At 41.1% G+C, this 27,791-nt stretch overlaps 4 protein-coding genes across 8 annotated transcripts; all 4 read left to right on the top strand.

Moving 5' to 3' along the window:
• The first annotated feature begins 400 nt into the window (after positions 1-400).
• Positions 401-13,256, top strand: LOC135236801 (odorant receptor 131-2-like). The gene is made up of 2 exons (XM_064303332.1): positions 401-1,875; positions 13,114-13,256. The coding sequence occupies exon 1, from the start codon at positions 408-410 to the stop codon at positions 1,356-1,358; it is 951 nt and encodes a 316-aa protein (XP_064159402.1). The 5' UTR covers positions 401-407; the 3' UTR covers positions 1,359-1,875; positions 13,114-13,256.
• LOC135235727 (uncharacterized) lies at positions 3,864-10,980 on the top strand. Its single transcript, XM_064301513.1, has 2 exons — positions 3,864-5,617; positions 9,448-10,980. Exons 1-2 carry the CDS (start codon positions 4,684-4,686, stop codon positions 10,383-10,385), a joined length of 1,872 nt encoding a protein of 623 aa, XP_064157583.1. The 5' UTR covers positions 3,864-4,683; the 3' UTR covers positions 10,386-10,980.
• A 2,489-nt stretch (positions 13,257-15,745) lies between the features above and the next one.
• On the top strand, positions 15,746-18,396 carry LOC135236444 (odorant receptor 131-2-like). Of its 4 annotated transcripts, none has more exons than XM_064302836.1 (2): positions 15,746-16,024; positions 16,917-18,396. In XM_064302836.1, the coding sequence occupies exon 2, from the start codon at positions 16,928-16,930 to the stop codon at positions 17,861-17,863; it is 936 nt and encodes a 311-aa protein (XP_064158906.1). In that variant the 5' UTR covers positions 15,746-16,024; positions 16,917-16,927; the 3' UTR covers positions 17,864-18,396. The 4 variants fall into 4 exon arrangements, with proteins under 4 accessions (XP_064158906.1, XP_064158907.1, XP_064158905.1 ...); XM_064302837.1 differs by having other exon boundaries at positions 15,746-16,030; XM_064302835.1 differs by having other exon boundaries at positions 15,746-16,530.
• Positions 16,932-25,424, top strand: LOC135236443 (odorant receptor 131-2-like). Of its 2 annotated transcripts, none has more exons than XM_064302832.1 (2): positions 16,932-17,066; positions 24,068-25,424. In XM_064302832.1, exon 2 carries the CDS (start codon positions 24,079-24,081, stop codon positions 25,027-25,029), a length of 951 nt encoding a protein of 316 aa, XP_064158902.1. In that variant the 5' UTR covers positions 16,932-17,066; positions 24,068-24,078; the 3' UTR covers positions 25,030-25,424. The 2 variants fall into 2 exon arrangements, with proteins under 2 accessions (XP_064158902.1, XP_064158903.1); XM_064302833.1 differs by lacking the exon at positions 16,932-17,066 and adding an exon at positions 22,996-23,420.
• Positions 25,425-27,791: the final 2,367 nt, after the last annotated feature.

The raw sequence follows: 27,791 nt of genomic DNA, 5'->3' as shown, positions 1-27,791 counted from the left end.
ATTGCACATATTCTGTATGTGATTTTTGTTTTACTGTTTTTCTTCTCTTTGAGTCAGACCATCAGTACTAAACTATAGGGGCGAAATAGCTCAGGAGGTAAGAGCAGTTGCCTGGCAGTCGGAGGGTTGCCGGTTCAATCCCCCGCCCTGGGTGTGTCAAAGTGTCCCTGAGCAAGACACCTAACCCCTAACTGCTCCCCAACGAGCTGATTGGTACTTTGCATGGCAGCCTTTCACCGTTGGTGTGTGTATGAATGGGTGAATGAGAGGCATCAAAGTGCTATATAGATGCAGTCCATTTACCGTGTACTGAAGAGCAGTGTTTACTGTGAGAAGTGCTGCATTAGTCACCATTAATATTTGCTCCGTTTCCCATTTTTCTCCTGTATACTGCAGGTGTATGAGCCATGGATCAGAACAGCAGCAGTAAGGACCTGGTTCTAGTTGGTAGTGACCACTATCTGGTGATGGTGAGGACAACAATAGTGCAGGTGTTTGTGTGGTTCTTCATCTATGTTGACATGCTCATGCTCTTCACCTTCTTCAGTAAGCAGGCTTTCTGGAGCGATGCACGCTACATCCTGTTTGCTCACACCCTGCTGGTGGACTCTGTACTCCTGCTGCTCACAGACCTGGTGGTGCTGTTCAGCTACTTCAACGTGCTTATACCTGTCAGTTACTGCATCGTGCTCTGCGTTCTCATGGCGATTATCTCCAAAAACACGCCCTACACCATCACCGCTATGTGCCTGGAGCGCTATGTGGCCATCTGCATGCCGCTTAGACATGCCAGCATTTCCACCATCGGCAGGACCATGGCTGCCATCGCTATTATCTGGGCATGCAGCTCCGTCAGGGTCATTATGGACCTCGCCATCCTCGTTGTTACGGCCCCACCGGGCTACTTTGCCAAACCCACTTCATGCCATTATCAAGTCATGCTGGTGACTGAGTGGCACAACCTCATGTATGTCATCTTAAATGAGATGATCTTTGGCATTATTATGGTGATCATACTGTTCTGCTACACCAAGATCATGCTGGCAGCTCAGGCTGCCTCTGGAGAGAATAAGCAGTCTGTGTCAAAGGGGCGACGCACGCTCCTGTTCCACGGCCTGCAGCTCATTCTGTGCATGGCCGACCTGTGGTCCCCCTATATACTGGCTGCTGCTCAGAAGCAAAGTCAACACTTGTACCTGACCATCCGATTCTTCATTTTCATTGCTTTTACCATTATCTCAAGGGCCCTGAGTCCCCTTATCTATGGCCTTAGGGATAAAAAGTTTTTCCTTGCCCTGAAATATTACATGAGCTGCGAGGTGTACCGCTCTCTGGAGAAACGTAGCAGCTTAGAATGAATGTGCAACAGAGAAAGCCACAGAAAATATACTTCCATGCTCATTGGACTCCCAAAAAAGGATTCAGCTAAATTTGATAAGTTTGCATGACTTTTAAGGAAGAAGTGAAATAAAATATCACCCTAAATTCCAGTGTGTTATAACCTTTGCATCTTCTAGTTCCTATCATTTTATATTGTATGAATTTAATTAAAACAAAAAATCTTCCAGGATACTGCCCCACCCTACATTTCAGACTTGTAGTTCAGCAAACCTGTGACATCTTGCTTGTGTTTTTCAAGTTTAAAGAGCATTGTAACAAAATAGAACCTTTAAGGCAGTTTTCAAAAAAGGTTAGTCAATGCACAAGCTGTGTGCTGGTGCCCCAAGCTTGATATGAAGTGATCTCAATCCCTTAAAATAAAAAGTGCAGCACGTTTTTCAGAGAAAGAGAACAAGTAATCAAACTGTATTTATAAACACATATTACTCAATGTTTGTCTATTTTTAATAAAAAGAAAAACTGTAGCCATGTCAGGTACATTTTATGTTTCCTCACCATCACGACATCATAAACCAGCGCATTTGCGACATACTGAGTGACATCTCATGGCTGAGTTTAGGGACCTTTTTCTTTTCCGTTAGAAATGGCTTTCAAGACAATTAGTTGCCAGCACCAGATTGTAGGAAATAGTGCCATCTGCTGATGACAATAAGAGAAAATGTTTTGATTGAGCTCAGTGTTGAGGTATACAAGTGTATCTTTACACTTTTAACAACAAACTGTCGCGTGTACGCTGGGTATTTTAAAGTACTCACTTGAAGGCATTACCTGAATTTGAATATCTTGTATATTTTTTGTGTCTAGCCTTTCACCCAATATGAAATTATCCCAAATTGGAGTACTTTTTAATGATGACAAATAATTTCAGTGTACATCTACAGTGAACACAGTGATATTGTGACAATACATGTATGCAGTGGCAAAACATTTGAACGTTTTGTCAGCTTGTTTCCCTTAATAAATACGATGCTATTCCAGTGAAGACTAATGTATTTTATATTGTGGAAAATATGTCACTTATGGACTGGTTTTTGGTTGAATAGATGTCCAGTAAAAAATACATTATATAAAATTATAGTTATATATGATGTTCTACGTAACTGAAATCTGAAGAAAAATATGTTTTCAACGTACAGAAATGCCAAGTTACTCACATCGCATAAAAAATGGAATACGTAACATTTAAATGAATGTTTTAAACAGCTGACAAACACTTACACACCAGAGAGGATATCTTTATACTTGCTTGTGAAGTTAATTTTACAAAACAAGCATTTACAAACATTTGTGATGGTAAAATACTGTAAATACTGTACATACATACATACATACATACATGGAATACTTCATTATCTCCATGACGACATTTTCCTAGCATCATATACTATTAACATTTACAAACAAACATTTATACGACAACATTTTCAAATATTCACATGACAGAAGGGGAGGGGGATGAAGAAATAGATTAAATATTTGAAATATAAAAACATTGGAAAGATAAAAATTAGAAATATTTAGGCCTATGAAATAAATATTGAATCTATCCAGACATACGTTTTCCCCATTAATGTACTGTAAGCTTTTTGGTCAAATTAAGTTTTGCCAAATAAGTACAATAGTATAATTTCTTCTACAGTGTAAACGAATAAAATATCTCATTTGTGAACACAATTTTTTTTTAATCCCCATTTTATTCATGTATTTTATCCATGATGTGCTTCTCATACACCCAAAACACTGGATGCAGACAGTTATTCAAACATATAGTGTAGTCATTAAAAAACAAAACATTTTTTTTTCAAGTGTAACAGCTGAATTGCTGTATTTCCACTATAAATGACTCCTATTTGACACTCTGATACGACAGCTATGCTTTGAATGACCACATTCTCTTCAGATGGTAAGATAAATAATTTGTCTAACAAAGCTGACGGCAAACAGAGTGAGCTGTGCGTACACAGGGTGGGAGGGCATAAGGCCACAATTTATCACATAATTTAGTGATGAATAGCTCAGTGGACCTGGGTCTAAAAATACAAACTATCCCTTCAAGAAACACGTGGATTACGGTTATCCTAATCTGGAATTTTACAGGATGATCAAGATTTACTTTTTAGCATTGTCGTTTTGCTATACACAAAAAAAAAAAAAAAAAAAACAATTGCTGAGACAAATGGAAATGTCACAACCACAGTAGCCTACACCCCTCATGAAAAGTTAACGATTATTTTTGCAATGTTAGGAAACTGAAGTCAGGGTGGGGGTTCGCAATTGAAAAATTTAGATTCATTCAAATGAGGGCACGTTCAGGACATGTGCCAGGCTTTTTGTTCTTCTGTATTAACCTTAATATAGAGTATAATACCCTTATTTTCTCACTAGAGAGTTAATTTTTTCATTTGTTTTGCTCACTTGCTGGATTTTTTGGGTTACTGGCCTGCTCTTGTCTAATTTTTCACATTTCTGGTTTCTTTCTGATAGCACTTCCTCCATCTACAAACAAACAGGATCTAATAAAACTTATTACTTCCAGCACTGATTACAGCGGCCAAGCAGCTACATTATAGGACAGTAGACAGCAGCAGTAAAGTTCATGGAAAACATTCTGCAATGGGATGATATGCTGACATCACGCAATTAGGCCTGGGTTTGGAACCTCAATAGGGCCTGGTTGTTGGGTGTGTCTGCAGCATGGCAATATTCAAAACAAATCCCTCTATAGTCATTGGACAGAAAACATGCTCACCACACTATAAAAACCACTGTCAGCTGTTACAGTTTTACTGAGGGTTAGAATGCTAGATTAAAAGGGTCAAGGTAAATTGACCATGTACAATTTATGTATCTATTACTCAATTCATATTGTACTGTGCACAGACATAATGCTTAGAAGTTGTAGTAGACTGGAATTGTGTAATAAGTTTCTTAATATTTTAATGCTTTTGGAGAAATAGCTCCTTTGACAGCAGTTCTGGTTGTGTATTTATTTGATTGCTACCTTTAAAAAATTTATTTCGGATTTTAATAATGCTTTCTAATGGCTTATTAGGGCGTTCCTGCAAAAGAGCATCCATGCTCAGCGAACCTACCCTGGGTAAACAAAGGTTAAACAAAAAATAGAATTAGTACACTACCACTTAGGAAGATTGAACAAGTGTGAATAGAATTTTTGGATCATGTATGACATAAAAATAGACTGAAAGTACTCTGAAAGTATATGTTACCCTTAATGTTATCCTTCGTAATACTTTACTCCAGCATCCTGCAGGTGTGTGACCCATGGATCAGAACAGCAGCAGTGAGGAGCTGCAAGTAATTAGTAACGACCCCGTGGTGGTGAGGACGAGGATGGCCATAGTGCAAGTGCTGGTGTGGTTCTTTATTTACATCGACATCTTCATGCTCTTCACCTTCTTCAGTAAGCAGGCTTTCCGGGGCAACGCACGCTACATCCTGTTTGCTCACACCCTGCTGATGGACTCAATCTACCTGCTGCTCACAGTACTGATTGTGCTGCTTAACTATAGCTATCTGCTCTTTCCTGTAAGTGCCTGCATTCTGCTCTGCATTGTCATGGAGATCGTTAGCAACTGCACACCACTGACCATCACTGCTATGAGCTTAGAGCGATATGTGGCCATCTGCATGCCTCTGAGGCACGCTGACATCACCACCACTGGCAGGACGCTGGCTGCCCTCGTCATCATCTCAGCCTACAGCTCCCTCGCCCCTTTTCTGCACCTCTTTATCCTGATAGTCACGGCCCCTCCAGGCTACTTTGCAAAGCCGACCTTGTGCCACTATGAGATCATGATTCTGACCGAGTGGCATCGCTTCATACGGATTGTCTGGTATCAAGTTGACATAGTTTTGATTGTGCTCATCATTCTGTTTTGTTATGTTAAAATCATGCTGGCAGCTCGGACTGCCTCTGGAGAGAATAAGCAGTCTGCGTCAAAGGGGCGACGCACACTCCTGCTCCACGGCCTACAGCTCATTCTGTGTATAGCTGACAGTTTGAGCCCCTACACTGAGAAAATGGCACTGGAGCACAATTTAGAGCTCTATTTGACTATCCGATATTTCAATTTTGTGGCCTTGGGTATCGTCTCCAGGGCTTCGAGTTCAATAATATATGGTCTCAGAGATAAAAAGTTTTTCCTTGCTCTAATGTGTTATATTACCTGCAAATATAATCACAATCCAGCAGTATGATAAAGACTCTTCAGTGATAAATGAGTATATGTGAATGTCCGTCACAAATATGCACTGGAAATACTTGAAGACTTTAGATGACAGTGAAATTTCAAACATTGCTGAAGATTTTCAAACAAGATCCCTGAGATTTTCCCAGGAAACATGTTAAGCTTTGGTGGAAATAAATGTTGGTGAATATACATATTCATTTTAATGATTGACCCAGATCTGATTAGTTTAATAGTCCAGTACAATATTTAACTAAAATTATTAGGAAAATTAGTGTGATTTATATTCATAGGTGCAGAGCATTTGTAATCTGAAAACTTGTCAATCCATGCTGTAGTTTGCATTTGTAGCATAAACTGTCAAGTGAAATGTATCTGTATAGCACTGTATAGTATAGTACACTGTCAAATGTATTGCTTACATTCGACTTAAAAAAATAAAAACCTTTTGCAAACTACTTGTTGAAGGACAGCTTTGAGTTTTGCCAAGGGATTTAAATAAAATAATAAATAATCAAACAAAATTTAGCAGGCACAACTATTTCATTTAAAATCAAAGTTTCACAACTAACAAGCTACATGCTGTAGCTGTATAAATAAGTCATTTGTGTAGCCATTATGGAATGAATGTCTGGATCAAAAGCCTTTGTTTGTGGACCTAAAAAAAGGCAACTGGAGAATAATGATGTTTGTGTGTGCCTGTATAATTTCAGAAAGAATGACCATAGTACAACCATTTATTGTGTTGTGTACCTCTGTATCAATGCAATAATTTGTTAATTTATCATCAAAAGTACTACCTACAATGTTTGATTCTAGCGAGTTTTTTAAGTTTCCATTTGACATTGAATCTGAATCTTTTCCCCCTCTTGATTGAAGCTTGACATTGTCTGCAAATGTACTCAGGCCCAGTATAATACAGAACTCCACTGAGAATCCTTGTTTTCTCAACAAAAGAACAAACAAGACGGTGCAATTAGGCACGTATCACAGGAGTTGTCTGTTAATATTTAATGTTGGTGTTTTCACTGTGGTGGGGAGTGGAGAGGGGGGCGGGGGGCTCTCTGGAGCTTTCTGGCAAGAACTCCCTCCTTGCATGGCACACACAGGTCTACAGAGCTGGAAGTGTGCTGTAGCTACACATACCTACCTGTGTTTCAATCTCATGTCAAGGCCTAAAATGGAAGGAATTCAGAAACAATACTTTTTGTGCTATCTAATGTTATTTCAGAATGAATACAGACAAAGGTGCTCAGAAAAAAATGTATCAATAAACACACAATGCCCTCAATCTGTCTCTCACACATTCTGCCTTGTGTATAAAATCAGTCTCATTGTGGCAGTCAGCACCCTTAATTGCACTGACTGCGGGTATAAAAGGCCTCTTTCTGGGTTTTTCTTCATTGTGAGGCCTCATACACCAATTCAGCAAACATCTGGCTGTAAATTGTGTGGCTTTGTACCGACACATGTCTGAGAATCCTGCCACTAAGCACACCATCAAAAGACCATCCATCCCAAAATTTGTGGGCTCCAGTATTTCTCTGTGTGGCGGGTTGGCGGCAGGGTGTCCCCACAGATTCCATCTGGCTGCCTGCATCTGCAAACAGGTCCGCAGGAATGCAGGTACTGCGCAGCCCCCAGTCTCACTGATGGGGACTGCCTGAGTGCTGCAGTGAGGGACAGCTGCATTTCGTTCACTGAGGACCAGCTGCAGCTGGTTTTAGTGAACAGTCACATAGGCTAAGGGTGTGGGAAGTGCACACTCCTGGAGGAGAGTGGTTGTTAACACTTTTTAGTGCTTGAACCACTGGCCCTCAGATTTGCAAGGCAGTGGCTTACAGGAGCCAGGGCACATCTGTGGACCTGCCTTTACTATACGCGGCTACGGCCGCCTGGCGCCGTGCCAGGTCCCCACAATCGGCTGTTTGTGGGCGTGTCATCTATTTTTGACAGACAGTTGTGTTCGTTAAATGTTGACCGAGTTTAATGTCGTGTTTCATATTCATTGTCCTGTCTGAATAAAAATCATTTTTACAGTAACCTAGATCTGAAAGATGTTAGTCAGCTGCCTAGCTGGGCTGTCTAATGTCTAGCTAGTGAGTAACAACCAACAACAAAAACAAAAAATGTCTGGCTAATTAGCCAGCTAATGCCTTCGAAGTTATATCTGGTTAGCTAGCTAGGTAGAAACGAACAACTAGCAACATTAGGATGAATTTTTTGTTGTTGTTATTGTTGGTTGTTACTCACTAGCTAGACATTAGACAACCTAGCTAGGCAGCTTATTAACATTTTTTCAGAGCTAGGTTACAAAAATGATTTTTATTCAGACAGGACAGTGATAACTAATAGTAACGGAGATAACTACATAGCAGAGCCACCGACAATTTCAGAGACTTTTCTCCACGCTGCGTTCCTCTTATCAGTGTCTCTGTAAGTGATTTTATTAAGTTGGGAAACCCGATACGGAAATTACGAGTTAGGTCCTCCATTGTGGAACGATAGAATGTGGAACTAAAATTAGAAAAAAATAGGGAAAATTTACTTGACGGATCATTACCGCGACGCGGCGATGGGGTCAAAGTTGAATTTTTGCCATCTCCCCCGCGGCCTCCCCGCCTCTCGCCCAGAGGCTGTAAATGACTGTAAAACGCCGCGCCGCCGGCAATCTCAACATGCCTTGCGGGGTCTGGCCGCCACCTCTCATTCAAAATGAATGGAGGCAGAAATACCAGCAACTGGGCAACCGAGCAACCAAAGTTGCCCGAAAAATATTGCCCACAGTTTAACTTATCGCAGGCAACGCCCGTAAACAGCCAATCAAAGTTTCGGGCTTCCTATTTCTCCAACCGATATGATACCATTTCGCGAATTATTGTTCCGCTCTGTGAGGAAAAATGGACTAACAAAAGAGAGAATTCCACACAGAATGGTCTAAGTATTTGTTCCTATCTCTATGACTATCTTAACTTAACTGGCTTAAAGATTTAAAAGAAAACTTTTCACATAGCCCGATAACTTGGCCAACACTGCACGGTTTCAATATTTGCTGTATAGACGGTAAACAAAGTTAACGTATATTATTTATTTATTTATTTATTTATTTTTAAACTTGGCACTTGATTTGCAAATTTAACAAATTCCCTTTGCCTAAATCTATTTTCTCTAAAAACCTTGGCTTGCAATGCAGTGCTGTGTAATCAGATTTACGATTTAAATTCCTGGACAGTAGTAAATGGAAAATTGGGATGCAATGGGATGGTATACTGACATCATGGAATGAGTTTGGCCTGGTTGTTGGGTGTGTCTGCAGCATGGCAATATTCAAAACAACTCCCTCTAAAGTCATTGGACAGAAACCATGCTCACCACACTATAAAAACCACTGTCAGCTGTTGCAATTTTACTGAGGGTTAGAATGCTTCATTAAAAGAGTCAAGGTACACAGACCATGTACAATTTATATATATTTTGCTTAATTCTTATTGTACTGTGCACAGAAATAACATTTAGAAGTGGTAGTAAACTGTGGAGTTGTGAAATTAGTCTCAATATTTTAATACTTTTGGAGAAAACAAATGTATATCATTTTATCGCTTCTTTGACAGCACATCTGGATGTGGATTTATTTGATTGCTTCCTAAAAAAAGATTTATTTTGCATTTTAATTAGGCTTTTTTATTGGTTTATTAGAATGCTAAGTTCGGAAGATTCAACAGGTGTGAATAGCATTTTGGGATTTGCATGAAAATGCTCTCAACAGATATGTTATCCTTAATGTTATCCTTTGTAACCCCCGTTTCCAATTTTCTCCTGTATCCTGCAGGTGTGTGACCCATGGATCAGAACAGCAGCAGTGAAGAGCTGCAAGTAATTAGTAACGACCCCGTGGTGGTGAGGACGAGGATGGCCATAGTGCAAGTGCTGGTTTGGTTCTTTATTTACATCGACATCTTCATGCTCTTCACCTTCTTCAGTAAGCAGGCTTTCCGGGGCAACGCACGCTACATCCTGTTTGCTCACACCCTGCTGATGGACTCAATCTACCTGCTGCTCACAGTACTGATTGTGCTGCTTAACTATAGCTATCTGCTCTGTCCTGTAAGTGCCTGCATTCTGCTCTGCATTGTCATGGAGATCGTTACCAGCTGCACACCACTGACCATCGCTGCTATGTGCTTAGAGCGCTATGTGGCCATCTGCATGCCGCTAAGGCACGCTGACATCGCCACTCCTAGAAGGACGCTGGCTGCCCTCGTCATCATCTCAGCCTACAGCTCCCTCATCCCTTTTCTGTACCTCTTTATCCTGATCGTCACGGCCCCTCCAGGCTACTTTGCAAAGCCGACCTTGTGCCACTATGAGATCATGATTCTGACCGAGTGGCATCGCTTCATACGGATTGTCTGGTATCAAGTGGACTTAGCTGTGATTGTGATCATCATTCTGTTTTGTTATGTTAAAATCATGCTGGCGGCTGTGGCTGCCTCTGGAGAGAATAAGCAGTCTGCGTCAAAGGGGAGACGCACACTCCTGCTCCACGGCCTACAGCTCATTCTGTGCATAGTTGAAAGGTTGGGCCCCTACACTGAGAAAATGGCACTGGAGCACAATTTAGAGCTCTATTTGACTATACGATATTTCAATTTTGTGGCCTTGGGTATCGTCTCCAGGGCTTTGAGTTCAATAATATATGGTCTCAGAGATAAAAAGTTTTTCCTTGCTCTAATGTATTACACCACCTGCAGGTTTAAACACAATATGGCAGCTTAAAGTCTCTTCAGAGATGACTCAGTATATGTGAACACCATGATAACACTAATTCGTTATCGCAAGGCCTTTTTGGCATGTGTAACTGTGAATACGTCTGTCTCAAATATGCGCTTGAAATAACTGAAGTCTTTAGATGACATTGAAATTTCAAACACTGCTGAAGATCCCTGAGTTATCCCCATGAAACATGTTAAGTGTTGGTGAATATAAATGTGTACTTTAAAACTGTAAGTCATTTTCTGAAATTTTACTGACGTATAAAAGCTTTAATTATTTAAAATAGTTTCTGACCCAGATCCAATTAGTGTAATAGTTTAGTGCAATATGTAACTAAAATTATTATGAAAATTAGTGTTATTTATATTCAGCGGTGAAGAGAATCTGACATGAAAATTCATGCTGTAGTTTTCATTTGTACCATAAAGTGTCAAGTGAAATGTACAACTGTATAGTACAGTGAACTGTCAAATGTATAGCTTACATTAGACTTTTTAAATAAACCTTTTGTGAACTACTAAAATTTTGAAGGACAGCTTTTTGTTTTGCCAAGGGATTTAAATAAAAAAATTTTAAAACATGATTTTGCAGGCAGGCTGCGCCGGCTGGTGGAGAGAGCACTCGCACCTGGGTCGCGTTAGCTAATCAGCCCAGGTGCTTACAGGTGTGTTCCTCTCCGCAGCTGGGGGGCCGAGACCAGGAGTGGGCGAGTTTCAGTTTTGTTTGTCGGAGCGCATGATTGGAGAAAGTGAACCGCAGCTGAAAAGCTGCTGCTCAGTTTGACTTCCTTTGTTTTAGTTCGTGGTTTTACTTCACTGTTTTTACTTTGGCTGTAAGGGTGAAGAAGTTCGTTTATTTGATTTCATGTTGGAAAATTACAGGAAACACAGAAAATCCAAAAGTCCAAAAGCACGTGGAAAACAGAACCTGGGCAGGAACACATGGGGCAGGAACATGATCGGAGGCATACACAAACAAACAACCAAGGATCCAGCACCTGAGTCAAGGAAGAAGGGAACTTAAATAGACACGACACTGACGAGACACAGGAGGGCACAATGAACAATCAGGCCACAGAGAGGGAAGGGAAAACGAGATAAGCAAAAAACAATAATTGAACAATTGAAAACAATAATACAATCAAACGGGGAGCAGGACACAAAACAGAAGTACCGCCATCTGGCGGCCCAACAAGGAAGGACAGACGGGAACACAGAACCATGACACTTTGTGTGAAATAAAACTTTAATGTGCAGGAAAATCCAGAAATTGACCAGTTCATGCCTAGTGAGGGTATCTGGATTAAGTTCATAGGGGAACCTGACAAGGTCCTTACGGTAGGCGTGTGTTACCCGCTGCCCACTTCAGACAGTACTGTGAATTCAATTCTCTTTGGAAACATAAAACAGCTTGTCATAATCACAGCTTGTGATTATGGGTGAGTTCCATTATCCTGCTATTATTTGGTAATTGATGACAGGACAAAAAAAAGTGAGGAAATTTTTTTTAGATGTTATAAATAACCTTTTTTGGCGCAGTATGTCAGTCAGCCTGCAAGAGGGAAATCAATTCTGGATCTGGTGCTAAGTAATGATCACGAGCATAGAAGTAATTGAGCCACTTGGGACTAGTAATCATACTGCAGTTAGTATTGATATATTTTGGCAAATTAACAAGGCCTCCTCTATGGTCAGACTTTTTAGTTTAAGACAAGCCAATATTATATACTTTGATTTCCAAAAAGCATTTGATATTGTAAGACGTGAGAGACTTGTTAGCAAAATGAAGATAGTAGGAATTAGAGGAGGTATTTTAGAGTGGATTCGGAAGTAGCTACAGGGTAGAACACAAAGCGTAGTAGGAGGGATATCATCTGAGCAGGGAACTGTTGGAAGTGGAGTCCCACAAGGATCGGTGCTGAGACCACTGCTCTTCCTCATTTATATCAGTGACCTTGACCAGGGACATAGAAAGTACATTAGTCAAATTTGCTGATGAAACAAAACTGGGAGGCCCAGCTGATAGTTTGGAATGTACTACAGTATTTGTAGAGTGAGAGGCAGTCGCTGTAGGGAGGTTTTGTGAGGAATGAACAGCAGCTCCGGCTTGTTGAGATTGAGCTTCAGGTGATGCCTGGCCATCCATGTCCAGATGTCAGCCAGGCAGGCAGATATTCTCTCACTTGGATTTGATTTATTTCTGTGAGTTTTGATCCGAAGACTTGACTTGGGACATGGAAAAATTGGGCTCGGTTACATATCTGCAAAGTATAACTGAAACTATGATTTCCCTTGGCCTCAGCTGTATGCTGGGTAATTAAAAAGATTCCATGACTGGATGCCAGATATTGACATGAAATGTGCTCGTGACCAAGGCCGGTGCTTTGATAACGAAAAAGAACATATAAATTTAATACATTTTCGAACATTTCTGAAGAAACAAAATATTAATTGGAGTGTCACAACTAAGGACACATTGTTTATTGCATTTAGAAGAACATAGCAGCTCCATAGGAACTGTCTCTTCAAAAAAAATAAAAAAAAATAAATAAAATTAAAAAAACAGAAAGCTTTTAACAATGCCTCTTCATTGGTAGAATTTGCCGAGCAACTTCAAGATTTCTTGATTGGGTCCCATGTAACAAACATCCGCAAGGGGCCTGTTGACGTTTGTAAACAATACAGTAATATTAAAAGAAAATTAATAAAAAGAAAAACTGTAGCCATGTCAGGAACTGTACGCTTTAATTGGCCCAAGCACAATAAAATGGCATTGATCATGTACATTTTATGTTTCCTCACCATCACGACATCATAAACCAGCGCATTTGCGACATACTGAGTGACATCTCATGGCTGAGTTTAGGGACCTTTTTCTTTTTATTTTACACAATTTATCACATAATTTAGTGATGAATAGCTCAGTGGACCTGGGTCTAAAAATACAAACTATCCCTTCAAGAAACACGTGGATTACGGTTATCCTAATCTGGAATTTTACAGGATGATCAAGATTTACTTTTTAGCATTGTCGTTTTGCTATACACAAAAAAAAAAAAAAAAAAAAAACAATTGCTGAGACAAATGGAAATGTCACAACCACAGTAGCCTACACCCCTCATGAAAGGTTAACGATTATTTTTGCAATGCTAGGAAACTGAAGTCAGGGTGGGGGTTCTCAATTGAAAAATTTAGATTCATTCAAATGAGGGCACGTTCAGGACATGTGCCAGGTTTTTTGTTCTTCTGTATTAACCTTAATATAGAGTATAATACCTTTATTTTCACACTAGAGAGTTTTTTTTAATTTGTTTTGCTCACTTGCTGGATGTTTTGGTTTACTGGCCTGCTCTTGTCTAATTTTTCACATTTCTGGTTTCTTTCTGATAGCACTTCCTCCATCTACAAACAAACAGGATCTATTAAAACTTATTACTCCCAGCACAGATTCCAGCGGCCAAGCAGCTACATTATAGGACAGTAGACAGCAGCAGTAAGGTTCATGGAAAACATTCTGCAATGGGATGATATGCTGACATCACGCAATTAGGCCTGGGTGTTGGGTGTGTCTGCAGCATGGCAATATTCAAAACAAATCCCTCTATAGTCATTGGACAGAAAACATGCTCCAACTCCACAGAGAATCCTTGTTTTCTCAACAAAAGAACAAACAAGACGGTGCAATTAGGCACGTATCACAGGAGTTGTCTGTTAATATTTAATGTCTGTGTTTTCACTGTGGTGGGGAGTGGGGAGGGGGGCTGGGGGTGGGGGCTCTCTGGAGCTTTCTGGCAAGAACTCCCTCCTTGCATGGCACACACAGGTCTACAGAGCTGGAAGTGTGCTGTAGCTACACATACCTACCTGTGTTTCAATCTCATGTCAAGGCCTAAAATGGAAGGAATTCAGAAACAATACTTTTTGTGCTATCTAATGTTATTTCAGAATGAATACAGACAAAGGTGCTCAGAAAAAAATGTATCAATAAACACACAATGCCCTCAATCTGTCTCTCACACATTCTGCCTTGTGTATAAAATCAGTCTCATTGTGGCAGTCGGCACCCTTAATTGCACTGACTGCGGGTATAAAAGGCCTCTTTCTGGGTTTTTCTTCATTGTGAGGCCTCATACACCAATTCAGCAAACATCTGGCTGTAAATTGCGTGGCTTTGTACCGACACGTCTGAGAATCCTGCCACTAAGCACACCATCAAAAGACCATCCATCCCAAAATTTGTGGGCTCCAGTATTTCTCTGTGTGGCGGGTTGGCGGCAGGGTGTCCCCACAGATTCCATCTGGCTGCCTGCATCTGCAAACAGGTCCGCAGGAATGCAGGTACTGCACAGCCCCCAGTCTCACTGATGGGGACTGCCTGAGTGCTGCAGTGAGGGACAGCTGCATTTCGTTCACTGAGGACCAGCTGCAGCTGGTTTTAGTGAACAGTCACATAGGCTAAGGGTGTGGGAAGTGCACACTCCTGGAGGAGAGCGGTTTTTAACACTTTTTAACGCTTGAACCACTGGCCCTCAGATTTGCAAGGCAGTGGCTTACAGGAGCCAGGGCACATCTGTGGACCTGCCTTTACTATACGCGGCTACGGCCGCCTGGCGCCGTGCCGCCTCCCCACAATCGGCTGTTTGTGGGCGTGTCATCTATTTTTGACAGACAGTTGTGTTCGTTAAATGTTGACCGAGTTTAATGTCGTGTTTCATATTCATTGTCCTGTCTGAATAAAAATCATTTTTACAGTAACCTAGATCTGAAAGATGTTAGTCAGCTGCCTAGCTGGGCTATCTAATGTCTAGCTAGTGAGTAACAAACAACAACAAAAACATTGTCTGGCTAATTAGCCAGCTAATGCCTTCGAAGTTATATCTGGTTAGCTAGCTAGGTAGAAACGAACAACTAGCAACAAATACATTAGGATTAATTTTTTGTTGTTGTTATTATTGGTTGTTACTCACTAGCTAGACATTAGACAACCTAGCTAGGCTAACATTTTTCAGAGCTAGGTTACAAAAATGATTTTTATTCAGACAGGACAGTGATAACTAATAGTAACGGAGATAACTACATAGCAGAGCCACCGACAATTTCAGAGACTTTTCTCCACGCTGCGTGGAGACACTTATCAGTGTCTCTGTAAGTGATTTTATTAAGTTGGGAAACCCGATACGGAAATTACGAGTTAGGTCCTCCATTGTGGAACGATAGAATGTGGAACTAAAATTAGAAAAAAATAGGAAAAATTTACTTGACGGATCATTACCGCGACGCGGCGATGGGGTCAAAGTTGAATTTTTGCCATCTCCCCCGCGGCCTCCCCGCCTCTCGCCAAGAGGCTGTAAATGACTGTAAAACGCCGCGCCGCCGGCAATCCCAACATGCCTTGCGGGTCTGGCCGCCACCTCTCATTCAAAATGAATGGAGGCAGAAATACCAGCAACTGGGCAACCGAGCAACCAAAGTTGCCCGAAAAATATTGCCCACAGTTTAACTTATCGCAGGCAACGCCCGTAAACAGCCAATCAAAGTTTCGGGCTTCCTATTTCTCCAACCGATATGATACCATTTCGCGAATTATTGTTCCGCTCTGTGAGGAAAAATGGACTAACAAAAGAGAGAATTCCACACAGAATGGTCTAAGTATTTTTGTTCCTATCTCTATGACTATCTTAACTTAACTGGCTTAAAGATTTAAAAGAAAACTTTTCACATAGCCCGATAACTTGGCCAACACTGCACGGTTTCAATCTTTGCTGTATAGACGGTAAACAAAGTTAACGTATATTATTTATTTATTTATTTATTTTTAAACTTGGCACTTGATTTGCAAATTTAACACATTCCCTTTGCCTAAATCTATTTTCTCTAAAAACCTTCGCTTGCAATGCAGTGCTGTGTAATCAGATTTACGATTTAAATTCCTGGACAGTAGTAAATGGAAAATTGGGATGCAATGGGATGGTATACTGACATCATGGAATGAGTTTGGCCTGGTTGTTGGGTGTGTCTGCAGCATGGCAATATTCAAAACAACTCCCTCTAAAGTCATTGGACAGAAACCATGCTCACCACACTATAAAAACCACTGTGAGCTGTTGCAATTTTACTGAGGGTTAGAATGCTTCATTAAAAGAGTCAAGGTACACAGACCATGTACAATTTATATATATATTGCTTAATTCTTATTGTACTGTGCACAGAAATAACATTTAGAAGTGGTAGTAAACTGTGGAGTTGTGAAATTAGTCTCAATATTTTAATACTTTTGGAGAAAACAAATGTATATCATTTTATCGCTTCTTTGACAGCACATCTGGATGTGGATTTATTTTATTGCTTCCTAAAAAAAGATTTATTTTGCATTTTAATTAGGCTTTTTTATTGGTTTATTAGAATGCTAAGTTTGGAAGATTCAACAGGTGTGAATAGCATTTTGGGATTTGCATGAAAATGCTCTCAACAGATATGTTATCCTTAATGTTATCCTTTGTAACCCCCGTTTCCAATTTTCTCCTGTATCCTGCAGGTGTATGACCCATGGATCAGAACAGCAGCAGTGAGGAGCTGCAACTTATTACTAGTGACCCCGTGGTGCTGAGGATTAAGATGGCCATAGCTCAAGTGCTGGTTTGGTTCTTTATTTACATCGACATCTTCATGCTCTTCACCTTCTTCAGTAAGCAGGCTTTCCGGGGCAATGCACGCTACATCCTGTTTGCTCACACCCTGCTGGTGGACTCAATCTACCTGCTGCTCACAGAACTGACTATGCTGTTTAAGTATAACTATCTGCTCTGTCCTGTGGGTTCCTGCATCCTGCTCTGCATTGTCATGGAGACTGTTAGCAGATGCACGCCACTGACCATCGCTGCTATGTGCTTAGAGCGCTATGTGGCCATCTGCATGCCGCTAAGGCACGCTGACATCGCCACTCCTAGAAGGACGCTGGCTGTCATCATCGTCATCTCAGCCTACAGCTCCCTCACCCCTGTTCTGGACGTCTTTATCCTGATAGTCACGGCCCCGCCAGGCTACTTTGCCAAGCTGACCGTGTGCCAGTATGAGATCATGATTCTGACTCAGTGGCATCGCTTCATGCGGTCTGTCTGGTATCAAGTGGACTTAGCTGTGATTGCGATCATCATTCTGTTTTGTTTTTTTAAAATCATGCTGGCGGCTCTGGCTGCCTCTGGAGAAAATAAGCAGTCTGCGTCAAAGGGGAGACGCACACTCCTGCTCCACGGCCTGCAGCTCATTCTGTGCATAGCTGACATGCTGGGCCCCTACACTGAGAAAATGGCACTGGAGCACAATTTAGAGCTCTATTTGACTATACGATACTTCAATTTTGTGGCCTTGGGTATCGTCTCCAGGGCTTTGAGTTCAATAATATATGGTCTCAGAGATAAAAAGTTTTTCCTTGCTCTAATGTATTACACCACCTGCAGGTTTAATCACAATATAGCAGCTTAAAGTCTCTTCAGAGATGACTCAGTATATGTGAACACCATGATAACACTAATTCGTTATGCAAGGCCTTTTTGGCATGTGTAACTGTGAATACATCTGTCTCAAATATGCGCTTGAAATAACAAGTCTTTAGATGACATTGAAATTTCAAGCACTGCTGAAGATCCCTGAGTTATCCCCATGAAACATGTTAAGTGTTGGTGAAAATAAATGTTGGTGAATATAAATGTGTACTTTAAAACTGTAAGTCATTTTCTGAAATTTTACTGACGTATAAAAGCTTTAATTATTTAAAATAGTTTCTGACCCAGATCCAATTAGTGTAATAGTTTAGTGCAATATGTAACTAAAATTATTATGAAAATTAGTGTTATTTATATTCAGCGGTGAAGAGAATGTGACATGAAAATTCATGCTGTAGTTTTCATTTGTACCGTAAACTGTCAAGTGAAATGTACAACTGTATAGTACAGTGAACTGTCAAATGTATAGCTTACATTAGACTTTTTAAATAAACCTTTTGTGAACTACTAAAATTTTGAAGGACAGCTTTTTGTTTTGCCAAGGGATTTAAATAAAAAAATTTTAAAACATGATTTTGCAGGCAGGCTGCGCCAGCTGGTGGAGAGAGCACTCGCACCTGGGTCGCGTTAGCTAATCAGCCCAGGTGCTTACAGGTGTGTTCCTCTCCACAGTTGGGGGGCCGAGACCAGGAGCGGGCGAGTTTCAGTTTTGTTTGTCGGAGCGCATGATTGGAGAAAGTGAACCGCAGCTGAAAAGCTGCCGCTCAGTTTTACTTCGTTTGTTTTAGTTCGTGGTTTTACTTCACTGTTTTTACTTTGGCCGTAAGGGTGAAGAAGTTCGTTTATTTGATTTCATGTTGGTGTGGGTGTGCTCTCTCTCTCTCCCTCTCCATGGGGCAACCAACGGTGCACACCCAGAACTACCACATCTCCCAGGGGGGTTATCACACCACCATGTGACAGTTATTGTGTGTAATACTTTAGGCAGTGAACCATGCATCACATCAGTGCAATAAACTAAATGACGTTGAAGTACACAATCAACAGTCAGGAGCATGGAAGCGGTGCTGCTGGGGGGTGCATCATACCAGCACACTCGGCCACAGTTGTTCTCCAGTTTAAAAATAAAAGCACCCAGTCAAGCAACCCTGGTTATGGACAACACCTGCCTCTGTAAGAGGTCTGAGCTCAAAAGACCCTCCTCTCCCCTGGCTGCTAGCTCACTGGATTCCCAGGCATTCCCTGGGTTTGCCCTTGTAGTCATGTGCTAACATTAGCTGTAGTGTAATCTAATTTCGCATAAATTTTCATCGTATTTTGTTCTGAGATATAAATAAAAAATTTTCCTAGTCCAGGGGTTCCTTTAGTCATGGCTATTTAGTAAAATTCTAAAGTTAGTTGGTTATATCCCAAGTGATTCTGCACTGGGTAGTTCTTTTTTGTCTTATTTATTCAATACTTAATGTTAGATAGTTAAACATGCCTTATTTTTTCCTCTCCGATTTCTGCTGCTGGTCTCCCAGAGCGTCCATGTGTTTCTAAGTTGCGATCCTGGTGCCTCCGTCTCGGCATGGTTACGTGCTAATATTATCTGTAGAGTATTATAATTTGATTCCAGGTAAATTTTGGTTGGATTTTGTTTTGAGATATAAATTCCTAGTACAAGGGTTCTTTCAGTCATTGCTATTTAGAAAAGCTACCTAACTTAGTTGATTATAACCTGAGTGAATCCACATCGGGTAGTTATTTTTCGTGCTATTTATTCAACGCTTAACGTTAGACAGTTAAAAATGGACGGTTATTTATTTATTTTCCTCTCTCCGGTTTCTACTGCTAGTTGTCCGGAGCCACCCGTGCATTTTTAAATTGTGGTCTTGGTGCCTCCATGGCGGCAGTAACTGACTCTAGGCATAGGGTGATAGTTAGGGGGTAAAAAATGTGGCCAAATCTGTGTGAGGGTTTCAGGATGATCGGAAAGAGATGCCACTGTTGGCAACTGGTTGAGCACCTTGAGAACAAGATTGTTGATCTTGAGCTCGCTGGACTCCACAGTTTGCCATTGGTACAGTTCCAGCAACTTGAGTAGCTTGCCCTTTAAGGAATTGGTGTTCATGCCACAACCGGGAATGGAGGAGAATTCAGAGCAGGCAGGGAGAGACAGTCGATTGACAGTAGGGCGCACGTGCAGAAAAGGGCGTGCACAGCACACAGGGGTGACATCTCCAGAGGCTGTTCTGTCCAACCGGTTCCCGGACCTTGCAGAAATTGGATCTGGCTCTTGACCCTGAGAGTGGGAGGACTAACGAGCCACTGGGCAGATGGGCACGTCATCCCAGAAAAGGGAGTTTGTGATGGTGGGGGACTCATTTATTAGGGGGGCTGACGGCATAGTCTGTTCGCATGCAAATGAATCTCATACGGTGTGTTGTCTGCCTGGTGCCCAGGTAGGAGATATCCTGGAGCGTACGGACAAGCTACTGGCCAGAGCAGGGAGGGATCCAGTGGTCATGGTTCACGTAGGAACCTACGACATTGGTAAGGGTGGGTTTGAGGTTCTGCAGGACAAATTTGTGGAGCTAGCAGAAAAGATTAGGAGCAGAACCTCCATGGTAGTTTTTTTCTGGAGTACTATCAATACCACATGCAAGCAGAGGGAAGAAAAGTTGTATTTGGAGGTTTAACGTATGGTAACAAACCTGGTGTAGAAAAGAGGGTTACAAGTTTATGGAGCACTGGGGCTACTTTTGGGACAGGGGTGACCTGTAGAAGTGTGCACCTGAACCAGAGGGGTACTGCTGCACTGGGCCAGCATATGCTTAGTTTGGGTAGCACCGGATTATTTAACCTAGGGACTTGGGCCAGGGAGTTTAGAGAGTGAAAGGGGTAGGGAGGTGCAGACTGCCTGGATGGAAGCTGTCAAGGCTTCTTATAATAGTGTGAGCATCAATTAAATCTTTTTAAAGCAAAATTGTAGTAAGGGTGGCTTGGGATGGCGGGGGGTGAGGGAACGGGAGAGGATGTATAGAAGTAATAATCTGAAATGTCTTTGTTTAAATGCTAGAAGTATAAAACATTCATTTTTGGAACTTGAGGCTGCTATGAATAGTGAGGGCTGTAATATAGTTGGGATTACAGAGACATGGCTTGGGGAGGAGGATGGGGATGAATATAGTACGGAGGGGTACAAATTAGGGAGGATAGATCCAATAAGAGTGGTGGGGGTGTAGCTCTGTGTCAGGGTACGTGGGGGGTTAGGACCCAAACGCAGAGTGAGGGGAAAAAAAAAAACTCCAAAATGGGATGAACAAGACTTTACTAAACAAAACAGGAACTAAGGCAGGGAACAAAAAGCCTCGCAGGGCAACTCTCAAACAACACAAAGAAAAACTTCAAAATTACAGGAAACACAGAAAATCCAAAAGTCCAAAAGCACGTGGAAAACAGAACCTGGGCAGGAACACATGGGGCAGGAACATGATCGGAGGCATACACAAACAAACAACCAAGGATCCAGCACCTGAGTCAAGGAAGAAGGGAACTTAAATAGACACGACACTGACGAGACACAGGAGGGCACAATGAACAATCAGGCCACAGAGAGGGAAGGGAAAACGAGATAACCAAAAAACAATAATTGAACAATTGAAAACAATAATACAATCAAACAGGGGGAGCAGGACACAAAACAGAAGTACCGCCATCTGGCGGCCCAACAAGGAAGGACAGACGGGAACACAGAACCATGACACTTTGTGTGAAATAAAACTTTAATGTGCAGGAAAATCCAGAAATTGACCAGTTCATGCCTAGTGAGGGTATTTGGATTAAGTTCATAGGGGAACCTGACAAGGTCCTTACGGTAGGCGTGTGTTACCCGCTGCCCACTTCAGACAGTACTGTGAATTCAATTCTCTTTGGAAACATAAAACAGGCTTGTCAAGAAGGTGATTATGGGTGAGTTCCATTATCCTGCTATTATTTGGTAATTGATGACAGGACAAGAAAAAAGTGAGGAAATTTTTTTTAGATGTTATAAATAACCTTTTTTGGCGCAGTATGTCAGTCAGCCTGCAAGAGGGAAATCAATTCTGGATCTGGTGCTAAGTAATGATCACGAGCATAGAAGTAATTGAGCCACTTGTGACTAGTAATCATACTGCAGTTAGTATTGATATATTTTGGCAAATTAACAAGGCCTCCTCTATGGTCAGACTTTTTAGTTTAAGACAAGCCAATATTATATACTTTGATTTCCAAAAAGCATTTGATATTGTAAGACGTGAGAGACTTGTTAGCAAAATGAAGATAGTAGGAATTAGAGGAGGTATTTTAGAGTGGATTCGGAAGTAGCTACAGGGTAGAACACAAAGCGTAGTAGGAGGGATATCATCTGAGCAGGGAACTGTTGGAAGTGGAGTCCCACATGGATCGGTGCTGAGACCACTGCTCTTCCTCATTTATATCAGTGACCTTGACAGGGACATAGAAAGTACATTAGTCAAATTTGCTGATGAAACAAAACTGGGAGGCCCAGCTGATAGTTTGGAATCTACTACAGTATTTGTAGAGTGAGAGGCAGTCGCTGTAGGGAGGTTTTGTGAGGAATGAACAGCAGCTCCGGCTTGTTGAGATTGAGCTCCAGGTGATGCCTGGCCATCCATGTCCAGATGTCAGCCAGGCAGGCAGATATTCTCTCACTTGGATTTGATTTATTTCTGTGAGTTTTGATCCGAAGACTTGACTTGGGACATGGAAAAATTGGGCTCGGTTACATATCTGCAAAGTATAACTGAAACTATGATTTCCCTTGGCCTCAGCTGTATGCTGGGTAATTAAAAAGATTCCATGATTGGATGCCAGATATTGACATGAAATGTGCTCGTGACCAAGGCCGGTGCTTTGATAACGAAAAAGAACATATAAATTTAATACATTTTCAAACATTTCTGAAGAAACAAAAAATTCATTGGAGTGTCACAATTAAGGACACATTGTTTATTGCATTTAGAAGAACATAGCAGCTCCATAGGAACTGTCTCTTCAAAAAAATAAATAAATAAATAAATAAAATTTAAAAAACAGAAAGCGTTTAACAATGCCTCATTGGTATAATTTGCCGAGCAACTTCAAGATTTCTTGATTGGGTCCCATGTAACAAACATCCGCAAGGGGCCTGTTGACGTTTGTAAACAATACAGTAATATTCAACAGTTCCTTCTGGAAGAGAATCAGGCCCCACCTCTATATATAAGAAAAAGCTTTCGACTCATCTGTCATTTTGCTGAGGATCTGATGTCCAGAATTATTCAAGGTCATTTTGAACTAGCTGGCATTATAGCTGTTCATTACAACCTTTATTTCTCTTTGAATCCATTTTGCTCATTTCCAATGAATGTGCTGTTGAAAAGTTATGCAGGCATAAGACGAAGCTGCAGTTCATTTGGAAGCAATGCATTTAATATCAATTGATATTAATTTTGGGATGTTTTTCATCAACTATTTTGGTACTTTTCTGATATTGCACTTCTAATAAGAGAGTAAGTTTGAATTATTTACCCATAAAGTTGAACATGTGAGCTGATCGAGGCCATTTGGTAGTTGTGAATATAGGTATGACTGTGAAATCTGAGCATAAAACTTTTTGGTGCAGCATGAATTTTCCATTTACATTTAAAAGATAATAAATCACTATTCAAAAATGGAAAATAAAGGAGTGAACTTTCTTTTTCAGAGCTTTATATACCAAATTATTATTTTTTTACTACATTGACTATGATTCGTGTCTTTTTTGGTAACATGCCATACTGTAACAGAAGCTATAACAAAGTGAATGCTGTTTGACAAATGCTTATTATAAACTGGGAGCTTGTATTACTTAATTCTTTGCAGTTCGCAATTATACAAGATCTTTAACCTAAGATCTAATAAAATGTAAAAATATATTCTGTTATATAGACAATTCATAGACATCTTTACTTTGAAACATCTTTCACAGGAAAATTGCCAATAACATTTCATTCTTTGGATGAAAGAATTATGGATATTAATATTATTTATGTGATAAAATATTTTTCATTTCCATGAGTCAGACAGCAGCAATGAGGAGCTGATTTCAGTGTGAGAAGTGCTGCGTTAGTCACAATTAATATTTGCTCCTTTCGGACTTCTCTCCTGTTTCCTACAGGTGTATGAGCCATGGATCAGAACAGCAGCAGTGGGAACCTGATTCTAATTGATAGCGACCCCAGGGTGTTGAGGGTGAAGACGGCCATAGTGCAAATGCTGGTGTGGTTCTTTATTTACATCGACATCTTCATGCTCTTCACCTTCTTCAGTAAGCAGGCTTTCCGGGGCACCGCACGCTACATCCTGTTTGCTCACACCCTGCTGGTGGACTCTGTACTCCTGCTGGTCACTGACCTGGTGGTGCTGCTTGGCTACTTCAACGTGCTTATACCTGTCAGTTACTGCATCGTGTTCTGCGTTCTCATAGGGATCACCATTAGAAACACGCCTTACACCATCACTGCTATGTGCCTGGAGCGCTACGTGGCCATCTGCATGCCGCTTAGACATGCCAGCATCTCCACCACTGGCAAGACTATGGCTGCCATCGCTGTCGTCTGGGCATGCAGCTCGGTCAAAGTCATGATGGACCTCGCCATCCTCGTTGTTATGGCCCCACCGGGCTACTTTGCCAAGCCCACTTCATGCCAGTACCACATCTTGCTGTTGACTGAGTGGCACAATGCCATGCATGTCATCTTAAATGAGGTGATCTTTGGTATTATTATGGTGATCTTGCTGTTCTGCTACACCAAGATCATGCTGGCAGCTCAGACTGCCTCTGGAGAGAATAAGCAGTCTGTGTCGAAGGGGCGACGCACGCTCCTGTTTCACGGCCTGCAGCTCATTCTGTGCATGGCTGAAATGTGGTCCCCCTTTATACTGGCTGCTGCTCAGAAGCAAAGTCAACAATTGTACCTGACCATCAGATTCTTCGTTTTCATTGCTTTAACCATTATCTCAAGGGCCCTGAGTCCCCTTATCTATGGCCTTCGGGATAAAAAGTTTTGCCTTGCCCTGAAATATTACATGAGCTGCAAGGTGTACCGCTCTCTGGAGAAACGTAGCAGCTTAGAATGAATGTGTACTCCCAAAAAAGGATTAAACAAAAATGCAGAAATTTGATAAGTTTGCATGAGTTTTAATGAAGAGGTGATATAAAATGTCAACCCTAAATTACTGTGTATTACAAGATTTGCATATTCTAGTTCCAATCATTTTCTATTGTATAAATTTCATTTAAACAAAAATGAGCCAGGATCCCCTTCTACATTTCAAAATTGCAGTTCATAAAACCTGTACCTTCCAACCAGCATTTTTCAAGTCCAAAGAGTTTCGTTTTTGAAGTAAGCTAGTCTGTGCACCAGCTGTGTGCTAGTATCCTAAGCTTCAGACAGGCACAGTTGGGGTGGCTGCAGGTGCCCAAGAACCTGCCCCTTTTGCCCCAAGTGCCTGAACTGCCCCTTTTATTAGATTTTTTTAAAAAAAATGGTATTATTATTGTTGCCGTCATTAATTGTCATTAATTCATTTTGAAATACATTCTGTACAATAACTGGGTGTAGTAAAACAGTTTTTTTTAGGTTGTGGTGCCCTTTTCTTACTCTGAGCGCCTGCCCCTCAAAAAGGTCTCTGCACAGCCCTGCCAAGCTTGATATCAAGATCTCAGTCTCTTACAATAAAATGGTCACACATTGTTTATCAGAGAAAGAGAAATGAAACGGTATATATAAACACACATTACTCAATGGCTATTTCGATTTTTTTTCAACTAAATAAAAACTGGAACTGTAGCCTTCATTGGCCCAATTGACCATGAACATTTTGTGGTTCTCCAGCAGCACAAAATCCGAAACCAGCACTTCTGTGACTTCGAGCGGCATCTCATGTCTGGGTGCAGGGCACTTCTTCTTTCCCTTAAGAAACGGCTTTTCAGACGATCAGTTGCCAGCACCAGACTGTAGGAAATAGTGCCATCTGCTGATGACAGTAATGGAAAATACTTTGATTCAGCTCAGTGTTGATGTATAAGTGTGCGTCCTTACAGCTATGCCTCATTTTAACAACAAACTGTAACATCTGAAAGCTGGGCATTGTAATATAATCACTTGAAGGGATTGCCAGAATTTGAATATCTTGTATATATTTGTTTTACTCTGTGTACCCTTTCACTCAATAAAATTATGAAAATATGATACTGTATTGGTTACTCATATAATACAATCATCAGCATATGCTGAAGCTGTTCAGAAAGCTACTCACTGGAACAGTTTAGGCAATGTGCCTTTACTACTACTCTGCCTTACATAAAAAATAAGACTCAAATAAACAGTAACAATCTTGCAAAAATGCAGTAGAAGATGAACAAATGAGAAAATATTTATAAATCTACCCTTAAAAAATCAGACATTGTTTTATATTTAGACATACACTACACACACACGCGCACATGTCTCATTGAAATTGTATTTTTTCTTCAAGCATATTATAGAATGAACACTTGACTTTGAAGAGGAACTTGATCTAATTAGCCCTACACATTCAATATTATTAGTGTAAACTACCTGTTAAATCAGAGGCCATCTGACAAGACTTTAATCCAAGTGAAAGGCTAAAATTGCAGTTTTACATGCAGTCTCCAACTCTTAAGGCCTGAATTACAATTTTGAGAGTTGCCTTTCCTAGGATAGTGAGTGCCACCCTGTGGTTTAACTGAGTTAGTAATAATGACACTAAACATACTGTTAGACAAATGCAGTAGCAGCAATAATAATAATAATAATAATTATTATTATTATTATTATAAAAAGATTGTAATAATAATAATAATAATAATAAGAAGAAGAAGAAGAAGAAAAATCAATAAACAGTTACTTTGTGGAGCAGTGGATTTTGAACCTCATACAGTTTGTACAGTCAAGTCATGTGAGGTACAATTGATAAATATGCAGATAAATAATAGATACAACAAATGTCTTGCAAATGTTTTCACCACATCATGTTTTCAAAGTCACACACTTCCAGTGTAACAGTTGGCAGTTAATGTCTTAGAAAATGACGTCACTTCATAAAGATCTAGGCCTTATTTTCATAGGGAAGAGACCTGCTATATTAGAATGCTTGCATTTTGAACAAGAGGGAAGCCGTTTCTCACAAAACTTTAGTCCACGAGTAAGCATTTCATGCAACTATAGAACCAGCGCAATAGTGGTGATGCATTCCTGAACAATGCTGCAAGGCTACAATATTTCAATTGAAGTTACTCCATCTATCTTCCACTACATTTCAGTTATGCCCAGCAAGAAATTCACTAAAATGTTATTGGGAACACAATTTATTGTCGCCATCTTATGCGGCTGGAACGTTCTCCCGGTTCAGTGTGCCTTTAACTTTGCCATGGTCTGCCGCCTCTTTGGCACTAAGAAAACGCGCACCACCCAAAGCGATGGGGTGGTCGAGGGGCTCAGCCTCAGGCTAGCCATCCAGTTGGCTCAGTCCTCGCCAGCACGACCATAAGCACGACTGCGCGTCAGTGGCATTGCTGTTCGGGCGGAAGCTGCCGACACCAGCTGACCTGGAGTTCGGCAGGCCCCATGATGCTGACCTGTCCGTCGTGCCAGCCCCTGAGTATGTCCACAAGCTACAGGATGGCCTGGACCGTCTTCACCAGCTGGCCAGAGTGCACCTGAGCAGTGCAGGTGTGCGCCAGAAGCGCAACTATGATTTGCACTGCACTGCACTGGTAGGGTGTTCCAGCCAGGGGGCGTGGTCAGGGTGTACAACCCTCGCCGTTGGAAGGGCCGGTCGCTAAATCTTGACAGCGACTGGGAAGGACCCTGCAC

Source organism: Anguilla rostrata, chromosome 12 (genome assembly GCF_018555375.3).
Source record: "Anguilla rostrata isolate EN2019 chromosome 12, ASM1855537v3, whole genome shotgun sequence".
Lineage (NCBI taxonomy): Eukaryota > Metazoa > Chordata > Actinopteri > Anguilliformes > Anguillidae > Anguilla > Anguilla rostrata.
This window is presented reverse-complemented; position numbering and strand designations above follow the sequence as displayed.